This window comes from Artemia sp. Qi Xiang Cuo, chromosome 8 (genome assembly GCF_049724085.1).
Source record: "Artemia sp. Qi Xiang Cuo chromosome 8, ASM4972408v1, whole genome shotgun sequence".
In the NCBI taxonomy this organism is placed as follows: domain Eukaryota; kingdom Metazoa; phylum Arthropoda; class Branchiopoda; order Anostraca; family Artemiidae; genus Artemia; species Artemia sp. Qi Xiang Cuo.
This window is the reverse complement of record NC_142801.1, coordinates 53,686,938-53,703,125: the sequence shown is the minus strand read 5'-3', so window position 1 is coordinate 53,703,125 and position 16,188 is coordinate 53,686,938. Positions and strand designations below refer to the sequence as shown.

General features: G+C 34.9%; 1 protein-coding gene across 1 annotated transcript in view; it reads left to right on the top strand.

The window, feature by feature from the left end:
• Positions 1 to 1,878: 1,878 nt before the first annotated feature.
• Positions 1,879 to 16,188, top strand: part of LOC148949564 (uncharacterized) — a 120,548-nt gene continuing 106,238 nt past the window's right edge. The window contains exon 1 of the mRNA XM_089092729.1: positions 1,879 to 2,014. Coding sequence (XP_088948855.1) covers positions 1,879 to 2,014 — 136 coding nt within the window. The remainder of the gene's footprint in view (positions 2,015 to 16,188) is intronic.

Sequence of the window (16,188 nt, the reverse complement as noted above, 5' to 3'; positions counted from 1 at the left end):
TAGAAAATAGTTTTTAAATCTTCCATTTTAATGCCAACATCCCAGAGAGTCGACTAAAACTTTCTGTTTAATAAATAATTTTCAAACACTTTTCCTTTTCTGTTCGGTTAGAAACAACTTATCAGTATAACCAAAGTTTCTAATATTTTGGGCAAAATAATTTTTGAAGCTTACTCGGTCAGAGCAGCTACCTCCAAACAGCAAAAACACTGGCCAATGTTCGATTGTCTGAATCAAACAGTTCGTGGTAACGAACTGTAAGTAAGGAGCGACCCGGCTCAATAGTAACTGAAACTCTAAAAACCGAAATTTTGATACCGATAGATACATCAATAGAAACAGATTTTAATGCTGATTTCAAATATATTAGTTTCATTAAGCTTAGTGTTGCCGATCAAAAGTTACGCGCCTGAGAACATTTGCCCTGTTTTCGAAAAAAGAGGGAAACAACCCCTAAAGGTCATATAAATATAATAAAAATCACGCCGTCGGATTCAGCGTAGTATAAAACCTCACTGCGGATGTTTCAAGCTCCTATCTGCAAAAATGTGCAATTTTGTATTTTTTGTCAGAAGAAAGATCAGGGATGCGTTTTTTTTTTTTTTTTTTTCTTTCTTTCTTTTTTTTTCTATTTTCCCAGGGGTGACCGTATCGATCCAGTATTCCTAGAATATCGTAAGAGGGCTCATTTGAACGGAACTTAAAAGTTCTAGTGCCCTTTTTAAGTGACCAAAAATACAGGAGGGCAACATGGCTCCCTCCCACGCTCATATTTTCCCGAACTCAACCCATCAAAATTTGAGATAGCCATTTTGTTCAGCATAGTCGAAAATCTAATAAATATGTCTTTGAGGATGATTTAAACCCCACAGTTCCCGGGGGAAGTGCTGGAAGTTATAAGCTTTGCCTATTGTTTACATATAGTATTGAATAATGGGAAATATAAAGGCATTTCAGGAGGGATCTTTTTCTGGTAGGGGAGGGGGTGTCGGAGGAGAGGGCTACGGATGAGAATCCTTTCATGGATGATGTTTTCTTGGGGGACGGGACATCTCTATGAAGTTTTTTCTACTGAAAGTAAGGAGCGAAATTAAAACTTAAAACACACAGAAATTATTGCGTATATGAAGGGGTTTGCCCCCTAGCCAATACCTTGCCCTTTACGCTAAAGTTTATTTTATTACTCTTAAAAGAGCTATGTATTCTAATTAATAGGCCTTTGTGATTCAGGGGTTTGTGATTCAAACAAAATTTGAACTTTAGCGTAAAGAGCAAGGTATCGACTAGGGGGAAACTCCCTAATATACGTAATAAAATATACGAATATAGAAATTCGTTAGGCCTACGTAAGTTAATTCGTAAGTTACGTCAGAACAAAATTTCGAGAAAGCCATTTAGCCAAAAAAAGGAAAATTAATATGCAAATTTCGTTTTAATTATTCATGTACCGCGAGCCAAAATCAAAGCTGCATTAATTCAAAAACGTTCAGAAATTAAATAAAAAAAACAAGTTTTTTTAACTTAAAGTAAGGAGCGACATTAAAACTTAAAACGAACAGAAATTATTCCGTATGTGAAAGGGGCTGTCCCCTCCTCAATACCTCGCTCTTTACGCTAAAGTTTTAATCTGTCACACAACTTTATTTACGGAATAATTTCTGTTCGTTTTAAGTTTTAATGTCGCTTCTTACTTTCAGTAAAAAAAAACTTGTTTTTTTTTTATTTAATCTTCTGGAAAGCTCTTGGCGACATTCGTATAAGTTTGTAGAGTGGAAAACCTTCCCTAGACAATCTACTGCATAAATGTGCTGACCAATCTCCTTAGCTTTTATTACTTGTAGTTGCTATAGAAACAGATTAGGCGTTTGATTTTACAAAATGATTTGGAGGTCAAACTATAGAAAGGAAGTTGAGAATGAATGGAAGAATAGAATTAAGGGTAACCATAAAACCTTTGGTTTACCTTCACAAAGAGACGCTGATATTGTCGGTAGCAGCTTTAAAAATTGTACAGGTTTGTCTTTATACTTTTATAGACATTAGTAAAGCAACCAAGAGCGGGAGGGGTGGGGTTCAAAAACTCAGGGTCCTAGCTTCAGAGGAGCAAAGAGCAAGGCTCTCTTAACACAGTAATATGCATTAGGATTTGATTAATTTTGTTTTCTTTGATGCGGGAGAAACACTGTTTTTTTCCCTTTTTCAAAGCAGCCGATTTCAATTTATTGTAGGAACAGAGTTTAAACTCCATGATTTAACAGAAAGTGTAGACCACTGACCAGACTAATGGATATGAAATTATATTTTTGAGAGCTGCACACATTTCTTGGCTTAGGCAAAAAAGCATTGTTTTCGCTTGTCTTTGAGCTAGAGCCTACAATGTGAGAGTTGAAATGGAGCTTTATAGTTTTTGTCAGAGAGGGCTACAGAAAGATTTTCTGCAAAATTTTCATTTCTTCTTACAGTAGTTTTGTTCTCGAGTGAAAAGCTCAGCTTTATGCAGATGAGCAAGCAGGTTGCAGTTTCAATAAAATCTGAAAGTGCTTAAGATGGAGTAAACAATTTTTTGATGCAATCACCAAAATGTGTTCTTTGAATCTTAGATAGAGCATTTTACACCCCCTATAAAGGAGCATATCCCAAAGAGTCCAAAATTTAGTTTACATTCACCAGCCATTTAAATTTATGATTTTTGTCAAGGCTAACAATTATTTCTATTTTGGGACAGAGTTTGAAGAATGGTAAATAAGTACCTCCTAAACTTTCATAGTTCTGTCAATGTTAAAGTCAATAGAGGTTTCCCTGTATATATATATATATATATATATATATATATATATATATATATATATATATATATATATATATATATATATATATATATATATATATATATATATATATATATATATATATATATATATATATATATATATATATATATATACGTGTGTGTGTGTGTGTGTGTGTGTGTGTGTGTGTGTGTGTGTGTGTGTGTGTGTATATATATATATATATATATATATATATATATATATATATATATATATATATATATATATATATATATATATATATATATATATATATATATATATATATATTTACATATATATTCGTTTCGTTTCGTTTCAGAGTTCAGTGAGGTAACATCAAAATTGAATTGGATATTATTCCTGTCTGGATTTATTTTGGTGAGGTCATAATTTATTCCAAATTAGTTGATGACCTGAGTTAAGAGGATTAACTTTAAGAGGATTATAAAATGGAATCTACTGTGTTTTTAGTTTGACCTATATTTCGATATTTATTAACTCATTATTTTTCCTGAATTAATATTGAGACTTTTTAATCTGTGGTGAGTGCGATAGCCATGAAAAGCTCCGACGAAATGCCTGAACTTGTATATTCTCCTGTTCTGAATTTTATTCAAAGCAATTTGCTAAGCGGAATTGAGGAGAATATTATTAAAAGACATGGTATGGAGTTTTTTGACGTGAATATAGTCAAAGAAGCTAAAAGTTTACTGTGGCAAATAAGTGCACCTGAATTGGATTGCCCAGTACGTAAGGGGAACAATGCACTTTCTAATCATTTTAGTGACATTATTTCACTGTTAAGATCTCTTGACAGTAGTGACACTTTTGCACCTACGTTTGTGATAAAGCGACCTACAGAGGTGCCATGTCTCCCTGCAAATGCTTATACTTCTTTACTCTCTAAGTTTAATGAGCTACAACAAGTGGTTGTTGAAATGTTAGGGAAACTTGACAATTATCAGTTGAATTTTCCTCAACTTCCGAAACCTACCCCAGCAATTGACACTCATACGACAGTTATTGTCTCTAAAGTGCCTTCAGATCTGTCTGATCCGATTAAACGCAAATCTGTTCTCGATCAAATAGCTGGGTATGAATTAGTTTGCAGTGTGAAACCTGTTAAAGATAGATGGTATATCAATATTGATAAATCTGCAACTGAAGATTTTTGTACATCCGTTCAGAACTTTATTACCGGAGCAACAGTTAAAGTACGATCCAGGCGCTTTTTTGGGATTCTCAGAGGTTTCCCAGTTGATGTTGACCTTTCAGTTATTAAAAGACTGCAAGGTATAATAAGTGCAAATCGACTGGGCCAGACTATGTCAGTCAAGCTGGAATTTTAAGACTCCTTTACTCAGTCTGCTTATTTCAAAGAAGGATTTAAAGTTGGATATGAATTTTTTCGAATTCACGAATTTAAGGAAATACCTAAATTTTGCTTCAAATACCGGTCATACGGTCACTTTCAAAATGCATGCACCAGCAATGTCTCGAAATGTATGAGATGTGCTAGGCCAGATCTTTTTTCTAAAGATAGTCCTTGTAGCGCTGCTCCCAAGTGTGCTAACTGTGGTAAAAATCATACTTCTTATAGCTTGTCCTGCCCTATATCTAAGGAAATAATGTCGCGCTCCCACTTTTTGCAATGACTTTGGAGTTTTCAATAATATCGTTTAATATTAATGGTACAAAGGATAAGGATTTCGTTATTGATGAGTTCTACTATGATTTTGATTTGGTTTGTTTACAGGAGCATCTTCTTACAGACTCTAGTATTAACGTTTTGCGTCGTAGCCTTCATCATGATGTGTTTTTTACAACTGCAAGAGCCACAAGCGGCCGGCCATCCGGCGGACTAGCTTGTGTTTTTAAGCACAATCCTCATTTGGTTTCACCGGTGAGTTTTTACTCAGATGAGTTTTTTTTGGCTGTTCGTATGGGCATTATAGTTTTCATTAATTCTTATATGCCTTATGATGACCGTTCCTCTAGATCGATGGCTAGATTTGCTAAAGCCTGTAACACGTTGAAGTTTCTAGTGGATAAAATTCTTTCTATTTCTCTAGATTATATGATCATTGGTGACCTCAATACAGATATAAATAACTCATCAGTGAGATGTGATTTGTTGTTGGATTGCCTTCCATCTTATCATATTATACCCAAAACTCATCCGTACTCTTATATTCACCATTCAGGCAGTAAGAGCAATATTGATCACATTGTTTTCTCACCTAGTATTATTACATCAATAGTGTTTGTACATGCTGAAGAACAAGACTTAGACAATCTCCTTATCTCACTTACTCTTACGCTGAATTTAAACCCTGCAAGTTTCTGCAAAGTACCCCAGTCTTCAAAATGGTTTGAAAAAAGTAATTGGAAGAAAGCTGATGTTCCTTTTTATGTGTTTACACTAACAAGGCTGCTGTCTGCTATACGAGTTCCCTATCATCTGCTTCAGAGCTCTATACCAGGGAATTGCAAAAAGGACCTGGATTGCTATTACAATCAAATAATTAAATGTTTAAAAGACGCCGAGGCAGTTGCAGTGCCGCTGCAACGTGTTAGACGTGGTACGCAAAAACCTATTTGGTCTTTAGATCCTAATTTAAAAACTTTGAAAAATACAGCTAAGTTTTGGTTAAAAGTTTGGAATGAATGTGATAGACCTCCCTGTGGCATTGTTTCTGACCTTAAGCGTAAGACCCGCAGGTAATATAAAAAATATCTTAAGTCTATGCGTTATCGTGGTATGGATTTTCCAGTGTCAAAGAGAGAATGGCGAAAAGTTATTAATTCTGAGTCGATTAGAAGTGATGTACCAAATAGTGATTGTCTTCTTGCATCTGCTTGGCATGACCATTACTCGTCTATTTTTTCTAATGTTAATTACCGTGTGCATTCTTTGTATTCTCATTCTCTTTCTGCTATTTTTAGTACCCCTCTATCTCAGCGTCTCTGTGTTCCCATTTCTCTTTCATCCGTAATTGAAGCAATTAAGAAACTTAAATCAGATAATGTTGATAATGATGGTATATCTAGATTTCACCTTTTATTAGATTGCTCCCCCCTTATTAACCATATACGCATACTTCTCCAGATGTGTATTTGTACTTCTAGTGTACAGGAGTTTGTTGTGTGGTACTGTCTCTTCCATTTTAAAGAAGCGAACTTCACCTGTTATTTGCTCTTCTTACCGACCTATTACTGTCTCTTGCACTTTTAGTAAAGTTCTTGAGCATGTTTTAATATCTTTTGTGACTAATAATATGCTTGAGAGAGATAACCAGTTTGGATTTAAGCCCGGAGTAGGTTGTCAACACGCACATCGTGTATTATCTTCTTTGCTCCTTGAAAATTCTTCTCAGGGAAGGAGTATATATCTTTGTACTTTAGATCTATCAAAAGCTTTTGATAGTGTATGTCATAGTCAGCTTTTTTCTGCTCTTCGTGGTTACGGTGTCAATCTATCGGTTATTTTGCTTCTTCGGTACTGGTACTCTAATTCTTTTCTTCGGCTGAAATCTCTGCCTGCATCTAATATTAAATTGAAAAGAGGTTTAAGGCAAGGTGGAGTTTTATCTCCGACCCTTTTTAATTTGTGTATTTCAGGTGTTCTGGCAAAGATTTCGGCTACCTATCTCTCCGGTTATTCTGATGTTTCCTACCTGGCTTACGCTCATGATCTGCTTCTTATAAGCCGTACTAAAACTGGTTTATCTAACATGGTTTCTCGTGTTGCTTCTTCTTTTTCCGACATAGGCCTTTCTCTTAATGTAGATATATGTAAATTTCTTTCTTTTAATAATATTTCTAGTACTTCCCTTAGTTGTAGTGGCTTTACTATCCCTCTCGTAGATTCTCTTCAATAGTTCGGTATTTCTATTACTATTAGTCTTCCGAGCTTGCGCCAGTGCACAGTCTCAGATATTAATATGAAAATTCAATTAGGATAGATTGTTGCCAATAGTGGTAAATATAATAAATTCGTGTTAGCCAAGCTCTACTCAACTTTTTGTGACCATTCAATTCTTTTTGCTTCTGGAATTTTCCTCCTTCTGAAGAAAACTGAGTTAAAAAGAATCCGGATTAATTATTTTAGATTTTGTAAATTTTTGTTGTTTCTTCCACCTTGGACCAAAAACCGGGTAATTATTAATAAATTTCTTGTTCCTAATATTACTGAAAAACTGGAAGCACTACACAGAAAACTTTCAAATACTGCTTGTATCCGTTTTTCTCAGCACCATCACCTTATCAGGTTTTTTCAGTCCTAAGTTATTTTTCTTTTATTTGTTTAGTTGTTTTTCTGTGTTTGGTCATTCTACAATTTAGATTTGTAAAGAGTGAGTAAAAATACAATAATTATAATATTAATGCCTGCTTATTATTTTTTGCAAGTTGTCATTTTTTTTTTTTTTTACTATTTTCCCCCTCCTTTCAAGTTATTTTTTTTTTTTTTTTTTTTTTTTTGCTCTCGTTTCTTTTAAATTATTATGTGTTACACTTTAATTTGGTAATTTTTGATTTATATATTGTCTTGTGTCGCATTTTTTGTGTTTTTCCCCGTGATACTCCACGTATTGTACCTCTGTATAGTGTGGGTTAAAAATAAATAATAATAATAATAATAATAATATATATATATATATATATATATATATATATATATATATATATATATATATATATATATATATATATGTATCTTGAAATTTTGATCAAATGACTTTGGTGAAAAAAGGGCAAGGGAGGGGATCTAGATACCCTCCAATCTTTTTGCTCAATGAAAAAGGGAACTAGAACTTTTAATTTCCGTTCGAATGAGCCTTCTCCGGATATTGTAGGACAATTGGTTTAATGTAATCACCCCTAAAAAAAAACAAAAAAAAACATGCATCCGTGACCCTTCTTTTGACAAAAAAAAAAGAATTCTACATTTTTAATGATGGAAGCTTAAAACCTTATCTCTGAAACACTGAATCGGATGGTGCGATTGTCAGGAAGATTCCTTGACTTTTAGGATGTGTCCTCCCCTTCTCGAAAATCCGGAAAATTTTGTCAGGCTCGTAGCCTTTGATAGGTAAAACTGAATTTAACGAATCATATATCGGGGATCAACATAATAAGCGGATTCTTTTGATACATCTATTGATGTCAAAATTTCATCTTTTAGAGCTTCGGTTACTATTGAGCCGCTTCGTTCCTTACTTGCAGTTCGTTACAATGAACTGTTCGACAAAATTGCAGATTTTTCAAAGGGGAAGTTTAAGAAAGACGTATTTAATGTCCTATTTCAACAAAAACTCATGTTGACTTCTACTGTTTCTTCGCCTAAATTCAGCAAAGATCTTTTTGTAAAGTTTGTTTTTTGTATCGAACTTTTTCTCTTTTGTATTGATCTTTTTGTATCGAATTATTTTGAAACCTAAAAACTAAAATAATAATTTTTTAAAAAATAAAGTTTTTCTCATGAAAGCAAAGAAGAAAGTTGAAACTTAAAACGGACAAAACATACTGCTTCATAGCTTGTGCAATATATATTTGAAAAGAAAATTCAAATAAACTTGCTTGTGGTATTTCCTTGCGTGTGTAAAATTCCAAAAAAAAACTAGCACTTTACTGAAAGCACAAAACCAACGCATTAAAACAGAACTGGGAGCAAAAGAAATCTCAAAGGTGCCTGCAGAAAATAAAAGACCAATTTATGAAACTCTCAATAGTCTTTTACGAGCCATAAAAATGTGTTAACTATGACTATTCTGCATATTATTAAGTAAGGATTGTTTTCTTAATATTTTTCCTTCTCTAGGCCAGCGGTTCTCAAACTTATTTAGACACTGTATTCTTTTTACCCACAAAATATTTTAGGTACCCCTTCTCAGTTACCGGTGCTAATTAAACTATGGTTAAAATATAAATAAAATTGACAGTTCTAGAGTTAAAGGGTTGTTTTTTTTTGTTTGTTTTTTTGGCCGGCCGCGTACCCCCTAAAAAAAATTGTGTAGCCTCTAGAGGTACGCGTACCACAGTTTGAGAGCCAGTGCTCTAGGCACATACCATCTATGTTATTTAGTGAAAGTGAAAGTTCACTAATACCATTTCACAAATACCAAAATACCATTGTGTAGTGAAATTTCTCTACACCATTTTGAAATTTTAAATAACTCAAGAAAAATATTTTCAGTAAACCGCTAGTTTTTCAGAATTCTACAAATAAATGGAAACATCACGAACCAGTTTATTTGAAACAGCTTTTCTGATATTTGTTGCACAAACTGCGTAGTACTAATTGTTGTACAGACAGTTTAAAGTCTCAACTTTGCTGTTTAATTTCATCAGAAAACTTTGTTATACACCTTTAGCAATTGCTTTTCATCTTTCTCGGTTCATAATGTAACCTAGCGTATCAAACAGTTCGTGATGACGAACTGTAAGTAAGGAGCGACTCGGCAATTTTATAATAACTAATTCATCAAAAGAATTGTTTTTTTTATACTGATACGATGCATAAACTGCGTAGTACTAATTGGTGTACGAACTGTTTAAAGTTTCAACTTTGCTTTCCAATTTCATCAAAAATCTATGTCATCAGAAAAAACTTCTCAATAGCTGGAGATTTAAATTTAATCTCTAGACGGCTTATAAGTCAGCTACACCTTCAGCGAGTGCTATTCGTTCTTTTTTCATAATGTACCTTAGTATATCAAACAATTCGTGATAATGAACTGTAAGTAAGGAGCGACTCGGCTCAATAGTAACCGAAACTCTAAAAACAGGAATTTTATAATTAATTAATCAAAAGAATTGACTTTTTATGCTTATAACGAGGGGTTAACAACTGGGCATTTTGAGGGACACCTGGAGGCATGAGGCACGGAGGCACGCCGGAGGCATATTCCAAAGGGCGCAATATGTAAATATATACAGCTAGCCTGTTATTCGGTATCCTTCGAATATTTCAGCATCTTTAAATGCGATCTTTTAAAACTTGGAAAAATCATTTACGGGTTTATTTGGCAAGGAAAAAAACCGCCAAGAGTGAAAACAACTGATATTTACCTAAAGAAGAAGAACGGAGGACTGCAAGTTGTTGATATCCATGCAAAAACTAGGTAACCCTACGATGGCACTGATGGTGTCACTTTTTCCTGTTAGGCCTACACATGCAGCGTTGCCACCAGCTCAAAAATAAAATTCCGATTTTTCTTTTTAAAAAAAATCCCAAAACTTTAAAAAAAATCCCGGAACACGGTTTTGAAGTTATACAACATAGGGCTGCGCGGTGATGACGTAAAAAGCAAGGTGCGAAATACAAAGTACCATGAAACGTGGTTTCAAGTTGTACCTAACAACGGATTGTCAATATTCCTAGTATTATTTCGACGTGAAAACGTTCTGGTGGACTAGTAGGATCTATGACAAATATTTTAGGCCAAAAAAATTCGCCAAAGTTCCGAAAAAACGTGTCTACGCATCCACGTTTCATCGTTATTTGAATTTCCCACTCAAGAACTGACGTCACGCTTCGCAGCCCAATTCAATATGGCTTGGCCAGCGGTAAAAGTTGCCTTTTATCACGTCTTCACACGTCCCTTTCACTTTTATCATACCTACTTTTCTGTTTAGTGGCTGTGCCAAGACGCACCCTTGGATCTCGGATTCTTAATTGTACTAGAAAAAAAAGGAATCTGCTGCTTTGACACGAAGGAATCCGGAAGAAGCGCAGATCGCTTTTTCCTGAATGTACTTAGAATCCAATTTTCTTTGTATTAAACATAGACCTTTAGGTATTTGAAAAGAAAACTCTTAAGCAGCAGTCAGAAAAACTGTTACTGCCGAGTTATTAGTAAATATCGCTAAATAAAGCAAAAGCAACCAACTAAAAAAAATAACTAGTTTCTCATATATTTATTGGTACGTTTCAGTAATCATCTCAATAATCACAGCTCAAATGACAACCCTAAGAAACTGGACAAACGAGCTTCAGTAAATCAAACTAAGCTCGGTTAGCACAAGTATAAGCATTAAGTCTTCTACTGAGCATAACAAGTTTTCCGATGGTATTCATCGCTTCCGCTGCCCTAGATCTCGGAATGCATTCGAGACTCATAAAATTATATCAAGAACTCAAGCGAATGGGGGACGAGGGGCATACGCACTTGAGCTGGAAGGATCAGCCCTGCCATGGTTGGCCTCCTCGTCCGTAGGAGAAATGATTCAAGATTCTGTTTAGTTCTGTGCCCTCATGCACGTCGGTATTAAGGTTATTTTTGGTTTTTTGTTGATGGGTTGGTTGTATTTTTTTTTTTTTTTGTTGATTAAGGCTGGTCGTAAAAAGGGCTGAAAAAAAAGAAAAAAATTGCCACCGCAAGAATGGGTTTCTTGTGGACGGAGGAGGCCCAGTCTACGGGAGAGCAAATAGTTTTTTTTGTGTTAAAAAATTTTAAAATTGTAATTTAAAAGACTTTAAATTTTTAAAGAGTAAGCCTTTTGGAAGACCACCTTTAAAATTCGAATTCGTATTAGTTAAAATTGAAGGATATGAATTTTAAGAAATTGAAGTAAAAATGCCACCGGAAAAGCGTCTCCTAGAGGGGGACGGACACGCTGGAACGGGGGGAGCGATAGATATTTGGCAAGAAAAAAGTTAAATGGTTCTGTGCCTTCATTTCCACTAATACATTGACTGGTATATAATAAAAAAATTTTTTTTTGAAGTTTAGGTGATATGATAATGTATAAAGTTTTAAGATTTATATGTTTTTGTATTAAAATATCACCGAGCGGAGAGGAGAAGGGGAGGGGGAAAAAAATAACAACTACCTCCGAAAAATGTTAAACAAAATTCCTTCTGTTGACACACAGAACATGGCGATGGTGGTGGTTATGGTCTTGAGGTCAGTTTTGGGTTTAGGTGCCATTTTTAACTTGATGATTGCGATGCTGACGAGACATCAAAAAAGTGGAACCCTTTCTTCTGGATAAATGAATTCAGCTTTGTGAAGACGTCTGAGTCAAAGCCAAAGACAATGTTGGTGCCGATTTCCATAGACACGGGTTCTGCTGAATGCATGATATACAAGCTGGAGTCACAGTAACCCTGGTCTACCAATGCGGCAGTTAATGTGAGATCAGCATTCAGCCAGAACCACTGGCACAGAATTCCTATGTCGTCAGGAAACGGCATCGCCATATTCTGCGTGTCAACAGAGTGGCATCTTCGCCCAGACAAGTAGCCAAACTGTATGACCCACCCAACTAATACTCTCTTTCCCCTGCCAACCGGTTTGTAAACGCACCATTCACCGATACGCAATTCCAATTTCACACCGACCTCTGCATTGGTTTGTGGCGACTCACGTAGTCCTACTCGTCGGCCCTGGACGAACACCCGTTTTAATCGGTCACTACTCAGCTTCTCAGAGCTTTCCCTCAGAAGCCACAACAGCTTGGATTTTTTTATGGTGTTATAAAGCCGTCAGAAGTCTTGATAAGACAAAACCTAGAATTCTTCAAGTTCGTCACAGGCTTACTAACCCAATTTTTCTCAACTTTGTGTTTCACACAGTGAGCAATCACTGGCAAATCTTCAAAGATGCCGTCACTTTCCGAGCCCAATTCAGTGTCAGTCGCGGAAGCCTTTTCCTGCTTATCGGATAGAGTATTTTCCTCTGAGTCATTTTCTGAGGCACTGTCGTGAAGTACAGAAAGACGAACATTCGGTACTTGGTGACCGAAAGCAGAAAGTACGTCGTCGGGTATCAAGGCTTTCATTATTCGCTGGCTTTCAATACGAGCTTGCCCTAGCTCGAGCTTGATGTCATCGTCCCCGGGCAAAGAAAAATCAGAACTGACAGACACAACACCAATGGATCTAACTCGCTTGGCCTTGAGCAAGGACAACTGTTCATTAGAATATTGAGCTTCAAAATCCGTTATACTTTCATATCGACGAATTCGATGTAGAAGTTTGGAGGAACGAAAAGTTTATTACAGTACTGTAAGTGCTGGTTTGAGACCGCATCTTCCTAAAAAATCTTCGCACGGTTGGCTATTCATGTCGGAGAGTTTAAAAAGACGTTCGAGCCCAAGCCGTTTGAACCGACGAATGAGAAGCACTAGGGAATGCATATTTGTCTTTAGGCAATGGTAAAGGTGTGTAGTAATAAAATTCTCGTTCAAACCATAATGTCCACTTTTTAGGACCCAGGATCTCTAATGTCGAACGCAGTAAACAACACGACCAGGTAAAGATAACCTCTCAAGAGGAGAAACTTTGCAGTCGTAAAAAACGCGCCGTACGCTTTCAATAAGCCTAAGATAAAACTGTGTTCCTCCGCTTCCAGGAACACGCTGTTTCAGGTGTGCCGGAGGCACTGATGCACAGCCGGAGGCACGAAGGAAGGGACACCTGCGACGGTCAGTTATTAGCCCCTCGGCTGATACGATACATATAGAATTTGTTAAGTTTAATGTTACCCAGCAAAAGCCTCAAACCTGAGAATGATTGCTTAATTTTCGAAAAAGGCAGAAAATACCTCCAAAAGGTCAAGTGATCGTGATGAAAATCAGACTATCAGATTCAGCACATACAAAAACTATATTGTCGAGGTTTCAAGTTACTATCCCCTAAAATGTTGAATTTTGTACTCTTTTGCCAAAGAAAGATCATGGATCTTTGTTTTTTTTTTCCTATGATTGCATTTGATTCCCTTTTTAAGTAGTCAAAAAGATTGTAGGGCAACTAGTGCTCCCTCCCACGTCGTTTTCCCCCAAAGACATCCAACCAATTTTTTTAGATAGTCATTTAGTTCAGCATAGCTGAAAAATGCAATAACTATGCCTTTGGGTATGCGAATGAACCCACACAACCCCTAGGGAAAGGGCAGCAAGTTACACAATTTGCCCATTGTTTACATATTGTTTTGCTATTGGACGGAAATTTTTCGGGGGAAGGGCGAATTCTCTGAGGGGGAACTGTCCACGGGTAGAATTTTCTATGGGGAGGAAAGCTTCCATGAAAATCTTATGCGGGAGAGGGGAATTTCATTGCATCATATCGAAAAAGTCAGAAATTAAATTAGAAAAAGCTTTTTCTTAACTAAGAGTAAGGAGCAACATTAAATCTTAAAACAAACATAAATTACTCCGCATATGAGAGAGGCTGTCCCTCTCTTATTCTTCGCTCTTCGCGCTAAATGGATTTAGTCCTAATTCCTAAAGAACGACTCCTGCAGCACAATACGACTTTAGCGTAAAGAGCAAGGATTGAGGATAGGACAACCCCCCTCTTATGCGGAATAATTTCTGTTTGTTTTAAGTTTTGATGTTGCTCTCTACTTTCAGTTGAAAAAAACTTGTTTTTTTATTTAATTTTGGTTAGTCCTGGGCATAACTTGAAAATTGTTAAATTTAATAAAATAAAATAAAAGAGTTTTTTTCGAGCGTAAGCAAGAAGCGATATTAAAACTTTAAACGAACAGGAAATATTCGTATATGAGTGACTACCCTTTTTGAACACCCTGTTCTTTGCGCTAAAGCTCCCCCCCCCCCCTCATATTCCTCATCATTTCAAATTCAATTTATTCCAATAAAAACATAACACAAACATCAATAACAATAAAGATCCTAGAAGAGAACTTGTTAAGGACCAAAAAAAATAAAAAAAACATTAAAAAAAATAAAGGTTTAATTTCAATCTTTCCTTTCATTTGAGTAAAAAACCTCGTGTTAATCCAGTTAGAAACTGGGTCGACTCAAGCTTTGAGTTAACTACTGCTGAGCGACAAATTTAGACAGACGAGGAATTATAATTTCTTGAGAAACAAACAACTCCACGTTTTCAAACCTGATTGGTTCTTTTTTAGTGATTAATTAAAAAAAAACTTTCCGAAAAATAAGTTTTTCAATGAAAAGTAAAGGCCATTTTAAACTTAAGCTCAGCAGATACAAATACCTTTTAAAATTCAAACTCAAAACGACCAGAAACTACTATTAAAGAATAAATAAAACCCAAAACAAACAGAAATTAAATAAACAATCATAGCGAAACATACAACATGTAAAAATATAAATGAATAAATAGATATTAAAGCGAATAATGCTTAGATTGAATATAAAAATCAAGCTTAAGACGAAAAAAATATTTTCCCATTGAAGTACAAATTAAACTTAAAACGAACAGTAACTAAATAAACAATCAATGCAAACAAACATGCAATAGATATTAATGTAAATTAATAAATAAATCTTAAAACGAGTTAAACTTAAATTGAATATGCAAATCAAGCTTGAAACGAACAAAAATCACCACAAGCAAGAGTTTGGGTATGACCTCCTTCTTTCACTGTAAAAGTCTAAAACCTACTGCGTCAATGGCGCTTTACTGAAAACCAATTTTATGACAAATATTTTCTTTTGTACTTAATATTGAAAATAAACATTAAAATTATAGTATCATTTTGAACTGATGAGCTTTCAGCAATTATAATCATTATACATCAAATATTCAGTTTAATTTATTAGCTCTTTTTAAAGTTGTTAAAGACGAATATAGTTTCACTACAAACAAGTGTTTGGATACTGATTCCTTTCCTAACTGTAAATAAAAACCAAAAGCCTATTTCGTCATTGGTGCCTAACTGAACAGAATTATATTACAAATATTTTCTTTTCCAGTTATTACAGAATTGAAATAAAAATACAATTAAAATGTAATAAATTCTGGAACTGACGGATCTTTCAACAATTAATATCATTATATATCAAATATTCAATTTGAATGTTGTTTATACTTTCCAAGACTGTTCAAGACACATATAGTTTTCAGTAAAGCGCTAATGACGCAGTAAGTTTTAGACTTTTACAGTGAGAGAAGGAAGTCACACCCAAACTCTTGTTTGTGGTGATTTTTGTTCGTTTCAAGCTTTATTTGCATATTCAATTCAAGTTCTTACAGCATTGACAATAAAAATACAATTACAGTGAAATAAATTCTTGAACTGATGGATCTTTCAACAATTATTATCATTATATATCAAATATTCAATTTGATGTTGTTTATACTTTCCAAGACTGTTCAAGACACATGTACTTTTCAGTAAAGCGCTAATGACGCAGTAAGTTTTAGACTTTTACAGTGAGAGAAGGAAGTCACACCCAAACTCTTGTTTGTGATTTTTGTTCGTTTGAAGCTTTATTTGCATACTCAATATAAGTTTCACTCGCTTTAAGATTTATTTATTGATTTACGTTAATATCTATTGTACGTTTGTTTGCATTGATTGTTTATTTAATATCTGTTCGTTTCAAGTTTCATTTGTATTTCAATAGGAAAATATTTTTTTCGTCTTAAGCTTGATTT